Source organism: Crassostrea angulata, chromosome 6 (assembly GCF_025612915.1).
Source record: "Crassostrea angulata isolate pt1a10 chromosome 6, ASM2561291v2, whole genome shotgun sequence".
In the NCBI taxonomy this organism is placed as follows: domain Eukaryota; kingdom Metazoa; phylum Mollusca; class Bivalvia; order Ostreida; family Ostreidae; genus Magallana; species Magallana angulata.
The window spans coordinates 30,834,294-30,857,192 of NC_069116.1; the positions used below are offsets into that span (position 1 = coordinate 30,834,294).

Consider the following 22,899-nt stretch of genomic DNA (forward strand, 5'->3'; position numbering starts at 1 on the left):
ATAGATCATAAACAAACTATCAAGCAAAATGTCAAAACGTTGATTTATGGGGACCATTTGACCCTTATCACATTTTATGTATTTGTTGGATAATACACACATTTGCCACTTTGATGTGCATATTGAGCTCACATGACCTTGATTTGACAGAATTTTTAAGCAATTCAAGAATGTTTGCAATTCTTATGGTATATATGAAATGTGTACCGGTAATTTTTTGTCCAAATTTTGTACAAGTACAAAAAATACTTTCCAGTTTGCATTTGTGAGTAAAATTTGCTTAATTTATCAACAATGGCTTTTTGAGTTTTTGGAGGGGGTTGTGGAAATGTTCTCTCTTGACAAGTTTCCAGTATTCTTTCCATGTACAGCATGTTTGAAAGAACATTGCGGCATAATGAATGAATACGATTTTGTCACACAAGACCATGTTAAACAACTATCCTGGAGATCTCAGCTGTTGTGCAGACAAAACAAAGAACTAGGATGAACTGCATTTTGTGTTGAGCATCAAACAAGAGAATTGGGGACCTTGGGAGATTATCAAATAAGATAAAATGCTTGCTAATCTTGCCAAAACAATCAAGACTCCTCTAAATCTGTGGTCATGTCCAAAGAAGACAAGTGCTCTTGGGATTTTAAATGGCTGTGAATTACCAAGCTATAAATCTTCCTTGAAATTGTTGTACAATTATGTCATGCTCTTTCCAATTCAAGCTGCACTGTATTATTTACACACAATCCAATCTTCCTGCATGACCCCCCCCCCCCCCCAACAACATATAATTAACTTCTTTAATGCTGAACACATTACTCTTTTATAAAAAAGGCATTGTCCCCTATATTTCTTTTCTATTGCAGCTATGCTATTAGCTGCAGACGGTCTGACCTCTTAACAGTTCAAAGTATTTTGCTGTAGAGGTCTCACCTATGTGGACATACATTTTGTATTAATTTCATGAATTTTAGTAACACTCATAAGCCTTTAAGTACAGCAACTCTCAATTTTACAAAAATATTGACAGGTACTTTATCCGAAACTGTCCTTTGCTACCATAAACCTTCAGCTTTAAAAGAAGAAATACTTCTATAACATTTTTGTCATTTCAAAACATTGGCAAATTAAATGTACCTTCAGGTGGCCTTTGACCTCATGATTCAGTGACAACTTATACATAATTTGTTCACATCTATTTGAGAGAAGATTGGTTAAACATACATGTACCGGTAGCCTACAGACAGCTAGACCACTCTGAATTGGGCATACCTAAAGATTTTCCTTAACATTAACGAATGTAATATAAACAACTCATAAAAATAGAAAACATCCTTTATTTGTTCTTCATATTTATAAAAATTTCTTTCAACAGCAAATGCATCCATTGAGATGCTTTCTACTGAAGGACATCATTATTAATGCGGAGTGAAAGTTTATGTTTGGCTTACTTGCTATTTCATCGTACACATACTATTACCAGGAATGCAGTAAAATGACCATGCAGTTACAATAAATATTGATAGTAACATTATTTACACAAAAAATAAAATAACACTTTCTATTTGAGATAAAAGTTATAAAGGTGTACAGTATTATCTACAAGTATTTGAGTACAACAGCAATTACACGAAAGATCTCAACTCACATCAAGTTTTGGAGGAAATGAGGACTTTGAAAGAAAGCCGAAGAGCCCAAGCATGTCTTATATTACAACAGATATAATATACAGTTTTTGCACTTTCTCCTATCCCCATCCGCATTTCCACCAGTCTATTATAGTCGGGGCCTCTGACAGTTTGCTCCTAGCTCTTACACAATTCTATCAATTACACTACACAAAAGCTATAGGAAAGTCATTACTCTTTTTATATCTCAAATGCACAACACGTGTATATACAAATGAATAATTCCCTAGGCTTGGATTGCCATGAGCTTTTTTTTTTAAAATCACAATGTATTCACCAATAACAACACTGTCGGCTTCACAAAACCGTTCTATGCAATTCGCAAAGTTCATGTCGCCCGATGAGTACAGTGAAATCAAATGAATCTGGTGATATGGTGTTTACATTTCTGTGTTGTCTGAGTTACACTAAAAACTTGAAGGTGGGTCTTTGTTTTGCCAGTCCCTTACATTTTTCCTTTGCCCTTAGCCTGACCCCGTGGAGGGGTGACAGGTCGGCCTGCGTTTAGTCCACCATAAGGAAACTTCTTCTTGTCTGCAGGTTTAAGTATCTGCAAAACAAATACATGCTGAATATTAGTATGAAAATGGGTTCGAAAATGCGTAGGAAACCCCAATACCATATTTTACTTACAAAATCTACTTCTTAAGAATTTTTTTAAAATAACATCTTAATAATTAGTCCTGAAAACATTCAAAGCATTTAATGCACAAATGTTTGTACGAGAGTAGTTCATAATAGCTCCAAAGAAAGGCATGTCTACTTCAAACTTTCATGTCATGAAACAGACCACCTTCTAGTGCTAGATGTAAATTAAAAGTTTTTAAAACGATATCGTATAAAACACAACTGACATTAAAATGCAAACTAGTCACTCACCTGGAAGGAGCACATGAGTGTCTCATCCACACTCATCATAGCACCTGCATTGTCAAATTCACCACAGTAGTTGGGCGCTGAGAATAGTGTGACCAGCTGTCTTTTTGCAAAAAATTCATATCCATCCTCTACCACCTGTCACAAAAATTAACAATCATTACAAGACAGGAATTTAACAAGACCACTGAAAATTAAGGATTCAAAAGAAATGTAAGATTGATTAGGTTATATACATACCTGATGAGCTCTACAAATAAGGTCAAGATCGTGTTTGTGTAAGAATTTGGCAACAACTTCTGCTCCGAATGTGAAAGACACCCCCCTGTCGTTTTCTCCCCATCCCATTGTCTCTTTGTCTGGATCAGACCACAAGAGATCACATAGAAGACCTTGATCTGGAACATCTGTGGGCCTCATGATTCGTCGAATTTGTTCCATGGACTGCAAGTCAGGACTTAAACCTACAATAAACATGTATAAAATTGCAATGAAAAACCATTTGTTTCATTAGATTCAAGCAGAATATAACTCAATTAGAAACAAATTTAACTACATAAAAAGTCATTGAAGATAAAGCAAAACTGTTTCTCAATTTCCAATATTAGAGAACAGATAATACTTTGATATTAGATATCAGAGATCGAAGTTATACATTCTTCATATTCATATTTTTCAAAAAAATATAATGTCATGATTCAGAATGTTATGGCTAATGTGTCACCTGGAAGAATATATTTTCAGACAATTACTTCATGTTCTATTATTAACATGAAAATTGACACAGCTATTACAATGACCTACCGCCATGACAACAGAATATTTTTTCATCAATAATGGCTGCAATTGGTAAGCAGTTGAAGCAATCTGTGAAGGTCTTCCACAACTTAATGTTGTATCGTCTCTTGCCTGTAAAAAAAATAAAAGTATTAATATAGATACTGTTGTTCATTATCATATATAAATTTACAAAAGAAGTTAAACATTCTTTTGCTTATGCAACATGGAGACATTAATATTAACAGGAACTTACATTCATCATAAAACCCATAGATTCTGTTGATGCTGGCACACTCGTGATTTCCACGGAGGAGGAAAAAGTTTTCTGGGTATTTGATTTTGTAGGCCAAGAGAAGACAGATTGTTTCCAGTGACTGCTTTCCTCTGTCTACATAATCTCCGAGGAACAAGTAGTTGCTCTCTGGGGGGAATCCACCATACTCAAACAATCGTAATAGGTCATAATATTGACCATGGATGTCACCTATAGAATAAATCATACAGTGTACACAATAGAGGTTCTCACTATTTTCGTACATTTATAGTTTCATCATTTTCACTATCATTTTAACCACTCCTATACCCATTACTTTAGCGAAATTGGATGGAGTAACAATAAGGAACACTGATTTTCAAGGAATAGGTGCATTTTCCTTCAAGAAATGATGGTTGAGTTAACTTTTTAGGATTGGAAAAGGAGTACTGAGTATGAAAAAACAAAGGGTCATGAACAATTATGAACGAGGAGAAGAAATTGTCAAGTGATGGCCAATACAGGCCCCAATGTTTTACATGTAATGTCAACCCTCTTATGCTCAATTGAATACTTTACACATATATCCTACCAAGATAATCAACAGTATGTTTGAATGTATTAGTTATAAATATTGCGCAAACAGTTACCTAAATATTGATCAAAACAAAGATTTGTTTCACTGCAATATCCTCAGTTATTTTAATTTGTTATTCATTAAGATTCAACCTTGTTGCAAATGCAGACACTCAAAAGTCTTCTTTTTTTGTTGTTATATTTCTTCCCAATGTTTTTTATATGACCCAATATCTGAACATCATGTTGATAACTGTGTTGCAGTCGAATTGTGTGGTGCCTGCTGATAAGTGAGAAACACCCATAATATTTTAATCAAAAAACTTACCACATATTTTCAATGGGGCCTCCAATTCCAGCAATATAGGCTGGCTTAGGAAAATTTCCCGTGACTTAAGGCAGAGACCACGGATCTCTGACTCTGTCAGCTGAACATTTTTTCCTGGTCTAGATCCCCTAACTATATAGAAAGAAAGAAATGAAAAACAAAATGTATTATTAAGATTTCATGATGAGTATACACTATATAACCTATACTGATAAATGTTACACTACAGAATAATTCCGTATCTGTTTACTCTCATGTCAACACTAGTATCTACCACCTACTGGTAGAATATTTTATACTCTGAAATACATACTGGGTTGGAGCAGCATATGTTTTATAAAAACAGCTTTGCTCTTTATTAGGTGAAAAATGTTCAACCTACAGTTTACATTCAGATACTCTATAGATATTAAATTCATTCATACTGCACGAGTAATGCAACTAGTAAGTCTGATATTAAAAGAGACAATAAACGAGAAAATGGTATTTTCTTGTAATTTGTGTGAAGACAACATGAGAAATCAAATAGTTCAGTCTCACAAAGTTATCTCTGTTTTTGATCAACATAGATCTGCCATTGAATCTGCTACCGAATAAACAATGCGCAAAATAACATTAATCACACATTCTTTCATGCAATTTTACTATAGACTTTTTTTAATAATTTGAAAGAGGTGAAGTTTTGCCTGCAGTCTTTGGAACTGCGTAGGTTAGAGCAACTGTTTTTCACCTTTTTCAGCCGGAAGAACTACTTGAAAGATTGTTTGACATATCTAACAACCAAAACTTACCTTCAAGTAATCTAGCTATAATACTGTCTATATTAAGTTTATCCGTATCTGCCATAACAAGAATGCCTGAACTCCCTCTTCGATAAGTTATTTGGCTTGCAGGAGTTCAAATAAAGCAGATGATGGTGGATTTATTTAGGTTCCCCCCTCTAATCAAAACAAGAAAGAAAATGGCGCACGTAACGAAGGATGTTGATTTGTTAAGTCGTTCGTGTTCTACTCGTGTGACATTGACCCGGCGAAACTCACCTACCTGAACATATTGTCTAATATTGGCTATCGAATATTATAAAACTAAGAAATTGGGGATTTTTAAAAATTTTAAACAACTTTAAGTGTATGACATTTATGAAAAGTTGCATGATATTTCCACAAAAGATTTGAATGGGATTTTTAATATTTTTTTTAAATAATTTTTTTTATTCTTATTTAAAAACTTTACAACAGACACATTTATATACGTCTCTGCTTGCAAGAAAACATTTACTGAAGATTTCTAAATAAGAAAAACTTTATGCATTTTCTGCAAATTATCATCTTTACTTTTATCAAATAAATCTTACATTGGACGTAAGTCAAATATATATATACTTGTCTGCATGGCCAAATCTAACGCAAACTAATTTTTCTCTTATGAGGGAAGAGAAAAAAAGCAAAGGTTTTTTAATGAAAAAAGCTGTTTTATTCATGATAAATTCCCCCTTATTAACCTTTTAACAACATTGTAATTTAATTAAATTAATTGTTAATTTCTTTAATTTATGTGTTTGTAGATGACCTGTGAAGAACATATTTAAAATTATCATTTTTTTCAATATGACAAGAATGTGTATTATCTTTTTTTAATTCTCTACAATGTCTTATATGAAAAGTACTTCTGAAGAGAAACGAAAGGAAAATTTATCGCTAAAATAAACATGCCTCCCGCCGTTTCGAAGGCGGACGAATACATAGCAACAGAATGGCGCATGAAAATATAGTTCACGAGTTTATTGGATATTATTTTGTATAAAAATGTTTTAATTAAAGAAATACTGCTAATATAAAGCATCCAATTTTTTATTATGAAATTTCTAATCAAAGAATAGAGTAAATATTAGGATTTATTTGATATTTTGATGGCAATTGGAACACTCTTCCGCATCAATTGCATCATGGGAAAATAACAAATGGCTGCCGAGGGCACCTAACATGGGATCATAAACATGATGGAGGTCAATAAACCCACGATGGGTACTTGCGATTTATCGCAGTCCTCAAGATTTAAGCATGCACATTAATTTCAATGTTTTTGACAATTTTTTGTGACTGAACAAAATGGGAATAAAACGGAAAGGTAAGCTGAACAGGTCGCAACGAACGTCTTATCCTGTAAACAAACTTTGATAGCAGTGCGGACATCGAGTTCAAGGATTAATGAACAATTTCAGCTATATTGCACCATGCCAGTTTACTCTAACGCAATTTTATCCGTGATATGTTTTCATTAATTACAAAGATTTTCAAAATCCATTTCTTTTAAATTATCCTGTCCTTAGTCTGCACCACATTTTACTTAATTTTTCTATATTTCAAGGTACATACTCATTCACTAGCATAAAAGAATTTTAAATTTTCTTCTTGTAATGCCTTTTTGCTATGTTGTACATGGTTGTATGTAATGTTGAAGAACATGGCTATAAAACTGTTAAGCATGTCTTGGATCATACTATTGAGATCCTGCACTGCAAATGACATTAGGGTACTTTGGTGATAATGCTGAAAAGTTATTTTAAAAACCCTCAGAATATTAAAAACAAGGACAGATTTATTCCATCTGCATAAAAGATATTTTTCAAGAATAAAAGAACCTCAGACATAGTATAGATACTGGCGTGCTACCATTTCTCGCGGAGTACCATTTCTCGCCAGTGCAATTTTACAACATTTTATCAACACATACAATTACGTATGAAAATGATGTAAAAATTCACTGGTGAGAACTTGTCGCACACCAGTAAACAATTTATTTTTATTCAGAGAATGGGATTATATATAATTTACCATGAATTTCAATTAATTTTGATAGATTTCCAGAAGGCTGCTGCTTTCATTAACGAGTTTCTGCTGAAACTAAATGAGGATGCAGAAGGTTCAGAACTTAGAGACACCCTAAATTTAGCTCTCCTGCATATGCAAAAGTATTATCGAAAGTTACAAACTAGATCACATGAAAAGAATGCAGAAAAGACACTTTCACTCACAGCAAGAGGATTCAGTCCTATGACACCATTTGTTGATGCTCCGGATAAATTTCAATGGAAGTGGGTAAACTTAGACAACCTGAAAAATTTGCAGGGCATTATGACAGATGAAAGTATGAATATCACGACACTGCCCCACATAATGCATGCTGTAAAACAGAAAGATTCAGATTTACTTATGGAGCTTGTTCAAGGAGGTAGGATATTTTTTATGATAAGATTGATTGTTGCAATATTTCTGAATCAAAACTTTAATTTCAGTAGGCATAAAGTGCAGGGTTTGATCATTATCTAGGATTATTTTTATAATAAAATTTTGCTTCCTCAAAACCTTTAAAAAGAGAGATGTCATCATGAGTAAAAAACAAATATTTTTGATCAATAGATATTTAAACTGTTACCAGTATTACCAATATGTTTTACTGTAATATGATCTGTGACATTAAGAATTTATGTTCTCTTGTGAGAGCATGACCATATTGATCATAAAGTTATCATTCTGTTAGTCAGTGCCTTCTCAGTGCAGTGCTCACGTGACTGTTAAGACTCATGGGCCCCTTATTAGAAGTGTAACTTTAATTGCTCTTGTTTGATCTGATTTGAGAAAATATGTTTCATTTTTCCAGACCCAAGCTGTATTGATGAGCAGGACGGCATAGGAAGAACAGCACTCTTCTATGCTGTACACTTTCATCAAAATGAAATGCTGAACTATCTCCTGGAAAATGAGGCAGATGTTAACATTGCTAGTCATGGTAAAATGCTATTTTTTTTTTTAAATCCCTGAATGTAAACACCATGCTATTTGACAAAGGCATTTTGTCTGTTCAATTTTAGCAATTCTTTTCATGAAAGAGAAAGTAAATTAGAATTTTGGCATTATGCCATAGAATTTGAGAAAATTCATTTTGCTTTATTCAAAATTCATTTAAATGTATGATCGAAGTTTGTTAATGACGCTCTATAGTAGTTTATATTTAATAATGCCAAATTATAATGGAACATCAGATTTTTTACAGAGTTAGCACAAAGAATGACTATGAAACATGATAATGATCAGAATTTTGCATGAAAACCATTATGCTTTTAGCTTAATGAGAGAGTCGGCCAGCCATGTACAGTGGATCTTTGTGGTTGTATGCATTATTTATGAAAGATACTCTTGATAAGTTTATATGAAATCTGTATCTGATTTTTCACTTAGATGGATCTACAGCACTTCACCAAGCCTGTCACGATGCTAACCATGTGGCTCTCAGCCTTTTACTTCAGTACGGCGGAGATTTCACAATTCAAGACTCGCACGGTAGAGCACCCATACACTGGACAGTGACGACCAAGTCTACAGAGTGTCTGAAGGTATGGGATAGTAAAGCTCATATACTCCATGTACTGTTTGTGCATTGCAATGCAAAAGACTTAAACTAAATTAATACTCTAATGGAGTGGTAATCGCCTGTAAAAGCGTCATGCGTCATGAAAACGTGCAGTTATTTCAGAAGATATTAGCACATAATCATTGAGTGATTGAAAATACTTATATATTTATTATTATTGTTTCTTAATGAGGAGATAAATGCATTGTCATTAGGTACTACATGCTGATGTCACTGAGGCATTGCCTTTGAATGTCCTTTCATTCATGGATTGTCGTTAATTTTCGGTTACAGTACTTAATTCAGCACAATGCCGATGTCAACATCCGTGACAAAGATGGCCTTACACCGTGCATGTGGGCGTGTCGACTGGATCACATCAAACACTTTGAGTTACTAAGTAGCTCCCCAAACTTTATTGTGGATGAAGCTGATGGCATTGAGAGGGACTTGAATGGCAAGACGTGGATGCATTGGTCTGTCAGAAGAACAGAACCGCTGGAGTGCCTACAGGTAGTTTTCTCTCTTTCTTCTCTGGTTTCTGGGTTTTCTCTCTTTCTTCTCTGCTTTTGTGATAATGATTTTCCTGACAAAACTATATATATTATCAATAAACACCACACAACTGTAGCAAACTTTAGGGGTTGTAAAAATTTGACAATTTTCTATTAAATTTTAGAATAATGAGATTCTTTGTACCTGCAATTGCAGGTAACAAATTGAAGGCAGCAGTAGAACTAATGTTGGACACAGTATTTTGTACTTCATTTTAATATTTCTACCTTGATTGAAAAGTGTTCTTGAAATGTAATTGTTTCCTGTCTGATATAAATTTTTGTTTTCCTACAGACCTTACTGACCTCAGAGACTGCAAAGATCAAAGATGAAAATGGTAAAACTGTTCTCCTATTGGCTGCAGAAACAGGTAATTTAACCAACTCATATTTGATTTAAAATTGCTAACTAGGCCTGCAACACTAAATATAAAATAAAGTTGTTTTATGTTATGGAGTATTAAGGATTTTAATATATGTGTCGGACTGTCCTCTACAGGTTCATTACTGGCCTGTAAAATAATTCTGGACATAGCTGGACGACAGCGGGTGGTGGACCGGGACAACAATGACCGGTCAGCCTTACACCTGGCCTCTATCAATGGACACGGGGATGTCATCAACCATCTGTTAGACTATGGAGGTATGTAGTATTAGTTTATTGCTAAGTCTTCGATGCTTGTGAAAAATTTGAATCCTTAACTGATGACTAAGTGAACTATAAAGCAGTTGTTCTATTAAACTTTTGTTGGGATACTCATACTTAGGTAAGTTGAGTTTATCTAGTCAGTTTGACTTGAGATAACTGAAACAATTCTTCAGTTTATTTACAATCGAAGAGATTTAGTAATCACAATTTTATTCGACTTTTCTAGACTCATTTCCAAAATCTGCAAAATACTAGACCAATTTTTGAAATATTCTTAAAGCAAACAATTGTGTTGACATTTTTGTTGCTTCCCACATTTATTTTTATGTCAGAAACATTATATAGGTATACATTTTTTTTCAGCTGACTTAAACTTGCTGGATAAGTTTAATGCCACAGCTTGGGACTATGCCAGAAACAAGCAACTCCATTACTGTCAACTGATCATCATGTCCCACCAGCGACAACGCCTCCAGAGTAACCCCAGCACCCCCATACCTAACCGCATGGGCCTGTCCATGACCAGCTTCAATGGCTTGGGAAACGGGGATCTGGACTATGAATATATGATGGTGAGACAGTGCAAATATATATGAACCCAGACCATTGAATTTTCAGTGAGAAATTAAATATGTACTGTGTAAAAGATTCTAGATTTACATGTAAATTAGATATGTTCTTTGAAATCTGTTAAAATTGCAATTAAACTATTTTTTACCAAGAAGTATTGTTTAGTGATAGAGATTTCAGTATCACTGATAATGTTTTTATAATTCTATTTACTTTTATTAGATTTTCTCTGTGATGTATTTATGTTTTTACAAATTTGAAATACAGGGTAGCAGACAGAGCACTGATTACAATACCCCCATCACTCCCCCACACCCTCCCAAGCGACCCAGAACCATGTCCACCCCACGGACACCCCTCAGGCGGTCACAGAGTTTGGGACTGTCAGAGAACAACCAGTCCTCCAACTTTATGGAGGATAACCGACAGTCGTCTAGTGCTGGGGGAGAACTCAATAACAGGCGGAAAGAAAGGATAGAGGTAACTGTCTTCCCTCTTTTTAAGAGGGCTCGATGGTCATGGTCATTTATTGGACTGTATTGACCTTCTGTAAAAGAAGAGCTCTATATAAGAATACAGGAAAATGCCTAAATTTAAATGTAAAATATATGGATTTTTTCTTTACTAAATAATTGTTTTCAGTTAGAGACATCGTATCTAAAAGAATTAAGGAAGATCTGATGACTAATTCGTTGACCACGAATTATAGTTTTACTAAAAAGGGTTGGGGAGATAAAGTCTTATTTACTTATAGGCCCTACAAAATTACTGTAGAAATAGAAAAGATAGTGTTTAGATTTTGTATTTGATCTATTAAAAGATCCTCTTGTAAATATTGCAGGTTCAGCTTAACCATGGTAGAAGAGGTATGGTGAATGGGGAAAGCCAGTACACTAATCGAAGTCATCGAGAGGACATTGCAATGATGTCAGATGATGAAGCTGTGCAAGGTTAGGATTTAAAAAAAAAAATTGCAAATAATCCAATTCAAAAGGCATTGAAAAAAAATGAGTGAAGATACACTAGGTTAATTATGTTCTGATGGAATTCTTTTATTTCACTTGTAGATGAGGAAGATGTGGATGGAGTGAGTGTAGGAGGGATGGATGTGTCAGACATTGAAGATGAGGAGCATGATGGCATGTCCATGGCTTCACATCAGACTGGGGGTCATGCTAGTCAGAGGAGCTACAACAGTCAGGGATCACTACAGCCCCGCCCACCCCCGCGTTACCCCCACCAACCCAGCCCACCCAAACAACATTTCTCTCAGTCTCAGGTAGGAAATGTAGCTTCTCATGGGAAGTAACTCTGTTACGCCTTATTGTGTTGGCATCTTGATCTTGCTGTTTGATTGAATACCAATACTCAAGATTGCTGCATAAAACTCTGTAATACATGTATTATTATGTATAACAGTTTAATTTTTTATACCTCTATTTTACCTCTTTTCCCGTTTTCCTTAAAATAACACATATTTTAAGTGATATTATAGATGCAATTTTTATTTTATAGCAAAAGTAAGAATTATTTGAGTTTTTTTAAAATAAATACTTGAAACATATTTTGACCATCCCAAGAAGAATGTCATTGTACAAAGATAAATTGGATGAACTTTTAGGAAGGACCTTTGACCAAACAAAGGGAAGAAAACCAAGATGGCTTCCAAGTGCAGAGAGGAATGCAACCAAAGCCGCCTCCAAAATTTAACCAGAGGGTGATTTCTCCTCATTTTAATCAGAATGTGAGTCTGCAAGAGACTTTTCCCCCTAGTCGACCCAGGCCAGCCCCCCGTCAGGCCAATATCTACAGACAGAACCCCCCTAGACCCCCTCCCCCTAGGAGGACTCCCTCACCAGTGCGGCCGAACTCTGGAAACAAGGACCAGGACCGGGGAAGTTTCAGTCCAGAAAGTCCAGAGCAGAACTTTTCCAAGAAACCCTCTCCTCCAAGCGAGCAGAACAGGCCAGACTCTGGAAGCAAACCCCCAGGTTAGTCTTTTAAGATTGATCTTCACCAATAATATTGTTGTTCATCTGAAATGTATATGTATTGTTTTAATCAAGTAACACTAAAATTTCCAGTACAATTGACATTGAAATTGATAAGAATGAAACTTAGCAAACAATATTATCAGTATTTTATCACTATGTTTATTAGGAACTGATGTATAAAATCCATTTACAAACAACAACAAATAAAAAACAACAAAGCATTGAAAAACTAATACACAATACTTGAATATGTTTAAGATCAGACCAAATTGGGAATTCCTGTATTTTTAGGTGTGGTTGAAGGCAGAAAAATTCCTCCCCCAATGCTCACACCTTTGGAGAATGCTCCATTGCCACCTTCTTTCAACTTATTTGAAAAGAAAGAACGAAAAAAGAAGAAGAAGAAACGTGAGAGGGAGAAAGAAAAAGAGAAAGAGAGAGAAAGTGACATAAAATCTCCACCAATGGATATAGAGCCGCCCAGGGGATATGCTGCACCCCTGCATCCCCCACCCTCAGCTAATATACGCTCTCAGCGAGCTCAGTCAGGGATTCCAGCACCAAGATACTCAAAACAGCAACCTCAGAGGCACGAGTCACGGTAAGTTGTCCTTAATCAAAGTACTGAGAGTACTGACATGCACAAAGCACATGTTCATGATCACATCTTGTTGAATATGGTATTGAAAGTAAATATTTTAAAGCTGCTTGGTCCAATTTTATATCAAATTTTATGCACGCTTTTAAACAATGGTTTTGCTAAGTATATGTATAATAATAGACTTTGCAGTCAATTTAGCCAAATTTCAATGAAGAAAAATATGTACAAAATTTGATAACAAAACAAACGACATAAAAGGGTACCACATTATTTCGCTTCATGTTAAAGTTCACCCCTGACAACGAGATGGGAATGGTTGTATTACGACTTTGACATCGCTTTAAATAAAGGTCGAAATGATTAGACAAATTACAAATAAGCAAGTGTACATTTTGTTTGCTAATATTTCTGAAGTTTGCTTTCTTTACAATCGATGCATAGCATGCCAGTTGAATAACCCCAATTATTCGGGGGACGAAACCAAACGGTTTCCTTTTCTAAACATTCCGGTGATGCATTTTGGTTTGTTTTTTTGTTTGCCCAAAAAGAAATTATTTTTATTTACTTTGAATATTTCTAACTTTGAAAGGAGACTGACTTTGCTGGTGTAAGTAGGAGAAAGTCCATAACTCTCTAAGATAAATGGTTTGTATAGAAAAAAAATTATACTGTAATAACAAAAAAATCAGAGCAAGCAGCTTTAAAGAATTGACCTGGTCACAAATAATTTGCTTGGGAATTCACTGATTATTTACATATTGTTTTGGAATAGAAATTCAGTGATGTAACATATGGTGATACCAGTAAATACACTGAGCTATGCTGTATGCTTAGTACCGTGATATTTGAATTGGCATGTATGATACTTTTCTCAGTCTACTGAAAACAACATGCATAAATACATCTCCTACTTGTTGTGTTAACTACCATTGAAATGACAAAAGTGTCATAAATTATGCAAGTTAATTTCAGGAAGTTTGTTAATGTCACAATGCATGACTGGATAAGTTTTCTTAAAACATCTAAAACCCTTTACTCATTTGACGGTCATGAATTAAACATAATTACAATTACGTATTCCTTTGATGCTCATCCTATTAAGGCTTTCTTGGCAGGAAACATCAACAATTGAATTATACTTTGTGCATTTTTTTAAAAATTCCTCATGATATAAAGAGAAAAATACATTCTGTTGAATCAATTACGGGCATATCCGTGTGATCAGTTTTTGTGCATTGTCTAAAACTCGCTTGTTCGTGGGGTTGATTTATCTAAGGTTTTTTTAATTAGTACATGAACTCAACTTGAAAGAGCGTCAAATAAATGGGAAGATATATTTAAGATACAACATAAAAAATTCAAACTGGAGATATGATTCTGCAGTACAGTTACTGGTTTATACATATACAAATACGAGACTCTTCTAAAATTTTGTTCATGTAGGACTTTTTGTAGGTCAATCCCTGTTTAACCAACAGTATTTTAATTGCTCGTTTATGAGGAAAATAACATTATTGGGACATTCAACTAGGTACCACATGTAGATCATAGGAATTATCATTTGGCAGTCACATTTTACAAGATTTAACTAAGTATCTTTTATTAAAAGATTAATATTAGAATCAAATGAGATGAATTCATAATTTTCTTTGATCTCTCTCAGAATTCCTGAATGGTCTCTGCTTTCTGATACAAAATAACTTTTTTTTAAATAAACTACTTGCTATTGGAAATTGATTGTAGTGAGAAGTTCTTAAATCACAAATAAAAATAAATGATGTATATATAAATGCTTGGTTTACAATATAAGCTTAAGCAATTTTCTAAAAATGAAATGTTTTGTCCAAAAAAAAAAAAATCCTCATGTTCTTTTTAGCATATCGTGATGGTTTCTATGAAACTTCCAAAATGGCATTGAGTGAAAATAGAAATGTAAGAAGGTGAATATTTTGTTGCAGGTATGTTGATGAGAGTATGGATGAGGAATACCGAGAGGACACTAAGGGCCCCATGGTGAACGGCCATGCTGTCCCAGTGAGGGAGTCCCCCCACAAACCATCCCCCTCCGTGCCCCGCCTACAGAGCATGGACAGTGAGGACTACCCAGAGGAAAACGGGGACACAATATTACAGGACATCATCAATGAAGAAGATGACACTGCTGGACCCCTGATACCTCCACCCCAGGGATTCCGAAGCCCGGGTCATGCCCAGGGTAGGGCGTTGTCCCAGTCAATCCCTCAGGTAGGCATCTTGCTATTTTTGTTTCTCAAATACCTATTATTATCTTACATGTATATACATTATACAGTTTATCAGTATTGATTTATATTTCTATGTAGAATATTATGTTGTAATTTGATAAGAAAGAGACATCCATTTTGTTTATTGTGTTGTCAATAATTTATCATATCCTCTCAAAGGTTAATATTAAGCACTGTTACAAATGCACAAAAGGTCAGTGTTTTGAATTCTAATTTTAGATTAAATATCTGAATTGGGAAGCTTACTGATAATTAATAGCATAATTGTGGATTTTGTGAAGTCTCATAATACAATCTGTCTTGTATCTTCTTTCAAAATTGTCTATTCATGAAATTAGGTACCGATGTTATTATAAAATTCTGATTTTCAATGAGATTGAATTATTTAATATGAATTGTGTGTGTTGTGAAGATAAAGTACATGAATTTGAGTTGGTTTTAAAATGGAAACAGAAAGCTTTCCTGGATTTTTACTTTCCATTTCCTTTTAATCAATGTAAGAAAAATTTCATCACAAAACACTCCAAGTATCATTGAAATATACTTGTCTGTCAGTTGCAGATGGTTACCCTCACAGTGAATACAACCTTCAATTCATTTCCATTTGCTACAGACCTATATTTCATAAAGCCTTCATATTTATTTGTTGATTGATTAAGTAGGCAATATTAATTTTTTGGTAGGCCTCTCAGTATATGTGTATTTTATTGTGTGTCTCGTGACATACCAAAAGTTAACAAAATCCTTTTAAATACTTTTCTTCAGAAATAGATTTTGATTGTTTGTTTTACGTAACTATATGTTGAAAACGCTCAATAAAATTATCTCCTCGTTTATTCAAACGATTTCACTGATGGGGTTTACATTCAAGCTTATCAGTTTGTGTACTAAGTAACCTGTAAAAAGCCAGAATATTTATAATTCCTTTCGACCTTAATTTCAATCTAGACCTGGCACACATTTCATACAGTTAGCAGTGAATACAAAACAAGGTCTTTGTTTCCTCTCTAAAGTATTTTTTATAGATTAAAAAAAATGTTTAGATATAATGAAAGTACTGAGGAAGGAAAAACACATTGCATAAAAATAAATATCATGAAGTTTGAAAATGGTTAACAAAGCATTCACTTTCAATGGAATTTGCAAATGCATGTAATGCAAAAAAATATCATTGAAAAAATACCATGAGACCTAATATGACTTGTAACACTTTTGTCACAGAATTGTGTATGTACAGTTTTCTATGTTGCTTTTAATACATCTGCAATAGCCAAGTAAGACTTCGATGTTTTTAAAACTTGCAGAAATTGAAATTTTGCAATGTCAGAGCACATCACAAGTACATTTTATTATTAATTAACATTGTCTTGTCAGCATTTTAAATAGGGGTAATAGGTAGTTTGCAACACAATGTTCTATCATGGAATATAATCAATTTAACTGATGTTTTGCACTTTGTTTATATAAGGATGAAAATCTCACTGAGAAACCAGCAGAGTAAGTGACCTTGACCTTTGTAATCAAGAGCATGTTTAGTGTTGTTGCATGACCAGTGGCAGGGCTCATTTTTTTGGTGTACATCATTGTGTAGTGCGTAATAACACTAGTACTACTGTCAGCTGTATAATGGACACACCATCACTGCCATGTCAAGGCTTATTGGTGTATTCCTTGCATGAATCCTTGACAAAAAGTCACTTTCATTTGTTTAAAAAAAGTCAGGGTTGTCAAAAGATAAGTGATAAAAATGAACTACATTGGTCTGATAAGAGATTCTCCATAGAAATTGCTGCAATTATGTCTGGGGTCGGTTTGTTCATTGTATTAGATGACTGCACAGACAACAGGTTAAGAAGTTTACATACTGGTAGTTACAATTTTAAAATGATAATGAAACATTGAGCAAATTGTCCTATTTCGTGTTAATGATTTAAGAGTCTAAATTTATAATTAATTCCCATTACTGATTTGGGGGGTTTTGAAAAATATATGAGGATAATACTTGTAAGGACATATTAACTCTGTGTTGGACAACAGGAAGACCTATGTGTGCCCAAAGGCCTGGAATATTGAAGCATATTTAGGACTTTTCACCAGCATTTGGTGACATTTCAATATGAAATGAAAAAAATCTTGACAGCTGGTGTGCTAAACATGCAAACAATCATGTAAAAAAATAATCAATCAAAATTATTATTTGAATACATTTTTCAAACTAATTGATATAGTGGTAGGGTTTTTGTTTTTTCTTTGTTTTGTTAAAAAGTAGTTTGGAACCGTGATATCAGAACACAATTAGTACTTTTTATAGTCCATTTATTTAAGGGTTAGTGTGCCAACCATTACAATAAGCCTTGACATTGTGAAAATGTAGACATACTATGAATTTACTAATTATTTTGTATTACTCAAGATCAGTATCATATTCAGCTACATATATTTTCATGACAATAATCAACCATACTCCATATTTTTAATGTACCTGGTTTATGTATCCATGGTAACATAGTTTTTCTCATGTTTATTTGTACTTTGAGGGAAATGCTTTTACTAATGGGATACAGTCAAACTTTGATATCTCGAACATATGTAAATGGTATACAGTATGTTGAAGTATATGTGTTCGAAGTCTCAACTAGTGTGTCTCTCTGTTATTATTATTCTACAGACCTTGGATATCTGGATGGCTTTCCTATATATAGACCTATTGAGTTCAAGATAACAATGTTTGACTGTTTGACTGACAAAGGTCAAGGGCATGCAAATTCAAGCAATCTTATGAATTCAATCGAAGTTAATGGAACAGCAACATGATATTCATTGTAAACTTGCCAAAGAATTTACGATTAATGTACCTTTGACCAGAACAAAAACCCCCAGTTGAAGAATGGCAAAACACTGTTTATTTTGAATTGAATTAGAAAAAACAAAATGTGTCAAATCTAATCAGTATTTGATTATCCATGAATTACTTTGCACTGCTATCTCAAATTAATGTCTGAAAACAAAAACAATAACTGGATAAATGTTTGGAGTAAGCCAAGTATACTCTTTACTTCTTTTATGTGTGCAAATGGACAACTAAAGCAGTGACAATTTTTGGGAGCAAGCTAGTACTTAAACATTTTATCTACCAGGATTTTCATTCCTATGCAGTTATTTTTATCAAATCTGTTGTTCATCACTAGTCTCTTGTATAATACACAATTATAATCATACTAAAAAGTATACAGGTTGATTATTCCCTCAGAATATAAAAGAAAATCCGGGACCAGGAAATGCAACGCACAGACTATACAATAAGCCAATAACATGATATTGTATGTGTTTATAGTGAAAGTCTAAAAAAGTCTGTTGGGAAAACTGATTTTATAAAATGAAACTAAAGGAGATATACTGTTAGATTGATTTGTTAGAAATGCAGTTCTGAAATAACAGAGAAAATCGATACTGTCAAAATACCGGTACTCATTTGGAATTAGTTTTCCATTATTCTTAGGAAAGAGGGTTAGAAGAGATGATCATCCAGTACCAGTAATACATGTGGTAACATTCATGGTAAAATTAAAGGATTGGAAGCCTGGGTGTATTTAAGTAATGGTCTATTACCTGTTATCTATATGTATTAAGTAGCCACAGATATTTTTCATATTTACGGTACATGTTTTATAAAGTTCTAACCAATTTGATTATCTACTATGTAATCAAAGCAAGAGTTGTTGAAAAATAATTAGAACAGACTGCAGAAACTGGTGCATTATACTCTACCTTCAGTACATCTTGCTTTTAAGTCGAACTCTGTGTCGATTTATAGATAAAGTGTAAAGAAAGTCTTGTAATGTTTGTACAGTACTTTATATTTTTTTTTTGTTTTGTAGTGGGAGCATTATTTAGATTATTTTCAAAGTGTGTATTCATTCAAATAGGATGATGTCACCCTTTACATGTACATGAATATTATATATCAAAACTATCACTAAAATTTTGAAGTTATTCTAATTAATATCAGGTATTTTCATGTATCAATTATTCATAAATCAGAATGCTTTTCATACATGGCTTTTTGATTATGGCTTAAGTTGGGGTGAATAAGCTTTATTTCTGGAAAAAATTCTATTAAACTTAATCTATTATTATCTATCAAAATTTCCTGTTACAGTTACTGTATTAAATTATTTATTGAAAGTTATAAAGTAATATTTTGAAAGGTGATACTTAAAATTGGTTGCCATCCTTAACTGCAGAAAAATCTTTGTTTTCTCAAAGGTTGTTTCTCTAGTCTTTCCATCTTATGTTTTGATTGCCCTAGGATGGGGCTACCCATGATAGAAAAAAAAAATTAAAAAGCAAATGAACAGTATTTTCACAGAAAAGGAATAACTGCGTTTTTTCTCTTTTGTCATTTGGGTTGACCCCACAAAAAACACAACTCGATTCAAAGTGTGGATTGGACTACTGTAAGAGTAAAATATACTGCTGCTCTTGATGTCTTTGTTAGATAAAGAAATTTTATAACATTTTCATTACATTTTTATTACATTTCTTGTATATATTACATTTTGTTTGATGTTATTGTAGGACGGCAGAACCGCCAGAATGACCCCCACAAGTGCTAAACCTCCAATCCCCTCCGGCAGGAGCAGTGCCCGTAGCAGTACGTACGGGAAAAGCCCCTCCCCCCACACCAGACGTTCCCGCCCCCCTACCGGTCGATCATGACCGCCGTGCCTCACCGATCAACTGTGATTTATTCAATCTGTTCTCGTGTATCTTATTTTCAGCCAGAGTAGAAAGTGGAGTTAGGTTTTTATACGTCAAGTAATGTGAAGTGCAGCTTCCATTAAATTATAGTCTGTGATATAAAGATATGTATTATACTGTATATATTCTCAATTCTTTAATTTATTATTGGTCTGAAAAAGGAAAAACGAAGAAAATTTAGAGCACAGTTATTTATTATGTGTGGGTGTCGAGAGTGTTATCGGAGAATACATGTACATGTTTTGTGCAACTTAGAGAGGTTATCGTGAATATTTATGTGTATTTATACATTTTGACTTTGATTGATGAAAATACCTTTACTATGTTTATAATAAATGTCTTTTATAAATCATTGTGTAATAGCTAAGCTTACTAGATTGATTGCACAAAGTTGGAGCACAATTAAACAGTTAGGAACAGAAAAAAGAGATAGTTTTCTTTTATAAATTTTTTTGTCAAAAATCCGTTATGTTTGACAATACATGTATTCATATAAAAGTTTCAATTTGAATAAAAAATGTTTTCAACGTAACTAAGCAGTAACCAGAATGTAATTAACTTTTGATATATTCCTGTTAGTCAATGAAAAACCAGGTAGTGAATTAATTTTTTTTTTAGTCACTGTGTAAACGGTACGTTATATTATAACATGAATACATATTGCAGTCCCTCTTTTTTACTAAAATTTATTTGAATGTATGGCAAATTTTATTATAGATATGAAGAAAAGTTTGTATTTATTGTAGTCATTAAATCCGTCCATATGTGTTATATATACCTTGAAACGTTTGTTCTAGGTATTTTACAAGATGTGTTATTTATTGCTATCTAGTTTTGTATTCAAAGTTTATTACATTCCTACATTTAAATGTAAAGCCGTCCTCTGTATTACCTTGTTAATTTTTTTTTTCTTTTGTTTAGTCTTTTTCTGTTTCTTCAGTTGTATTTTGATTGTTGCACATGTTAATTAGTCACTCATAGCAACTCCCACTCCATGAATGATGAAGTTTTATTCATTTTCATTTTGTATTTAATTAGTAAAAGAGAAATTTTAATTGTACTAATTTGCAGGACTGTTCTGTATTCACCCTACTTGCGACTTGTATCTGTTATTTAAAAACAGAATCTGGAAAAATCTAGGATTAGACAATGCTTTTTCATCTTAGTCGATATTGATTGTTCTAAAAAAGCAGATAAAACAATTAAATTATTTATCAAGATTTGCTTTGTAGCAGTTCCATTACTTCAAAATTCTCTTTGGATTGAAATAAATGCATAAAATTTGGACATGATAAGTTTAACTCGGTGATAAAAAGGGGGGCATTACATGATTGTAATAGTTTTTTTTTTATGAAGAGAAGAAAGATGTAAGTAAGGTGAATATGGTAATTGTCACATTAATATAAACGAATAGATTTAGGATGGCGGTAACTGGTTTCTAAGGTAGTCTGGGTTCAAGTCTGTTAAGCACTGACTCATACTTCTAGAATGGTATTAGATTTTGCAAGCTATAGGGCCTAGTCCTCTTTAAGCCATTGAAAAGATCAAGTTCTTGTGGTCTTGTCACATTCTTGTACAAATAATTTTGTCTGTCAATTGATGTAGAAAAAAATCTGTGATATTATACATTTCTTTGTTTTTTGCATATTTTAGTTATACATTTGTATTATTAAAGGGCCATCTTTTTTGAAAACTTTTAAGTCATATCACTTTGTAAAATTATATACTAGTATAAGATATATATAAAAAAAATGAGGAAAGATAAAGTAGATATATTATGTATACATGTATTTATATACAGGTGAAATTAGTCATCAAAAATGTGATTTTAGGGGGAAGAGTACCAGTATTCAAATGCTGTGTTAAACTTAATCCTTGATATTGAATTTTTTAATTGAAAAAGTGTTTGTGTATTAAACATTTTGATTTTATATAAAAAAGGCAAACTTTAACAGAATAGCCGCAGATGAAGGTTTTCTTTTACCAGCAGGAGAAATCTCATTCAATACTGTTACAATACTGAAACTTTTAGGCATTTATAAAAATCTATCATTATGTATTCAGCTAAACTCAATAGGTTAAAGCAAACGTTTATTATTTTTTAGAATAGCTTAAAGTAACAATATGATGCTGATATGATTCTGGGCTGTACATTATTTAATAATTTAATAACACAGTATTTGAACACGCCCAAGTTCCATTTTTTCTACATTTTATATTTAATTAATAGTTTACAAACTCAATAATTCTATTGCAGGGGTATTCGGTCAATTATACATATTGGGGGAAAATATGAAAAGAAATGTATGTATTTCTAAAGAAAAAAAATGACCGTGCATTATTGGTTGATTAATAATGCAGATTTCAGGAATTACGGAACCCCAGGGTTTGTTGACAGAAAATACCTTGTTCCCCAGAAAACGCTCTCCTAATCTGATATTAATGGCAAAATGAAAATGCCTTTTGTAACCTCTATATAATTACGATGGTTAGTCTCTTGTTCAATCTATGTATAGATAGCAAATATTCAATTAAAATATAGATCACTTTTTAGCGAATTAAAAATAAAGAAAATAAATGGTCTTGTTTTTCATTTCCTT

The 22,899-nt window shown here is 33.2% G+C and overlaps 2 protein-coding genes across 3 annotated transcripts; one reads left to right on the plus strand and one right to left on the minus strand.

Annotated features, from left to right (window-relative positions):
* Positions 1-1,316: 1,316 nt before the first annotated feature.
* LOC128189783 (serine/threonine-protein phosphatase alpha-2 isoform) lies at positions 1,317-5,487 on the minus strand. The gene is made up of 7 exons (XM_052861542.1): positions 5,288-5,487; positions 4,497-4,628; positions 3,593-3,823; positions 3,364-3,468; positions 2,800-3,023; positions 2,563-2,697; positions 1,317-2,233 (listed from the first exon to the last, which is right to left on the minus strand). Exons 1-7 carry the CDS (start codon positions 5,340-5,342, stop codon positions 2,129-2,131), a joined length of 987 nt encoding a protein of 328 aa, XP_052717502.1. The 5' UTR covers positions 5,343-5,487; the 3' UTR covers positions 1,317-2,128.
* A 945-nt stretch (positions 5,488-6,432) lies between these two features.
* LOC128188428 (serine/arginine repetitive matrix protein 1-like) lies at positions 6,433-22,881 on the plus strand. Of its 2 annotated transcripts, XM_052859476.1 has the most exons (16): positions 6,433-6,623; positions 7,356-7,727; positions 8,157-8,285; positions 8,735-8,889; positions 9,201-9,419; positions 9,756-9,831; positions 9,960-10,103; positions 10,473-10,681; positions 10,947-11,159; positions 11,521-11,629; positions 11,747-11,958; positions 12,301-12,670; positions 12,965-13,274; positions 15,233-15,518; positions 17,007-17,035; positions 20,117-22,881. In XM_052859476.1, exons 1-16 carry the CDS (start codon positions 6,605-6,607, stop codon positions 20,136-20,138), a joined length of 2,874 nt encoding a protein of 957 aa, XP_052715436.1. In that variant the 5' UTR covers positions 6,433-6,604; the 3' UTR covers positions 20,139-22,881. The 2 variants fall into 2 exon arrangements, with proteins under 2 accessions (XP_052715436.1, XP_052715435.1); XM_052859475.1 differs by lacking the exon at positions 17,007-17,035.
* The last annotated feature ends 18 nt before the right edge of the window (positions 22,882-22,899 follow it).

Excerpts from the sequence above, each read along its gene's own strand:
- LOC128189783 (XM_052861542.1), bottom strand. The coding sequence starts at position 5,342 with ATGGCAGATACGGATAAACTTAATATAGACAGTATTATAGCTAGATTA. Across the intron at positions 3,469-3,592 it reads CTATGGGTTTTATGATGAAT|GCAAGAGACGATACAACATT; the intron begins GTAAGTTCCTGT and ends TTTTTTTTACAG. Across the intron at positions 2,698-2,799 it reads TTATTTGTAGAGCTCATCAG|GTGGTAGAGGATGGATATGA; the intron begins GTATGTATATAA and ends TTTTTGTGACAG.
- LOC128188428 (XM_052859475.1), top strand. Across the intron at positions 9,832-9,959 it reads CCTATTGGCTGCAGAAACAG|GTTCATTACTGGCCTGTAAA; the intron begins GTAATTTAACCA and ends TGTCCTCTACAG. Across the intron at positions 12,671-12,964 it reads CTCTGGAAGCAAACCCCCAG|GTGTGGTTGAAGGCAGAAAA; the intron begins GTTAGTCTTTTA and ends CTGTATTTTTAG.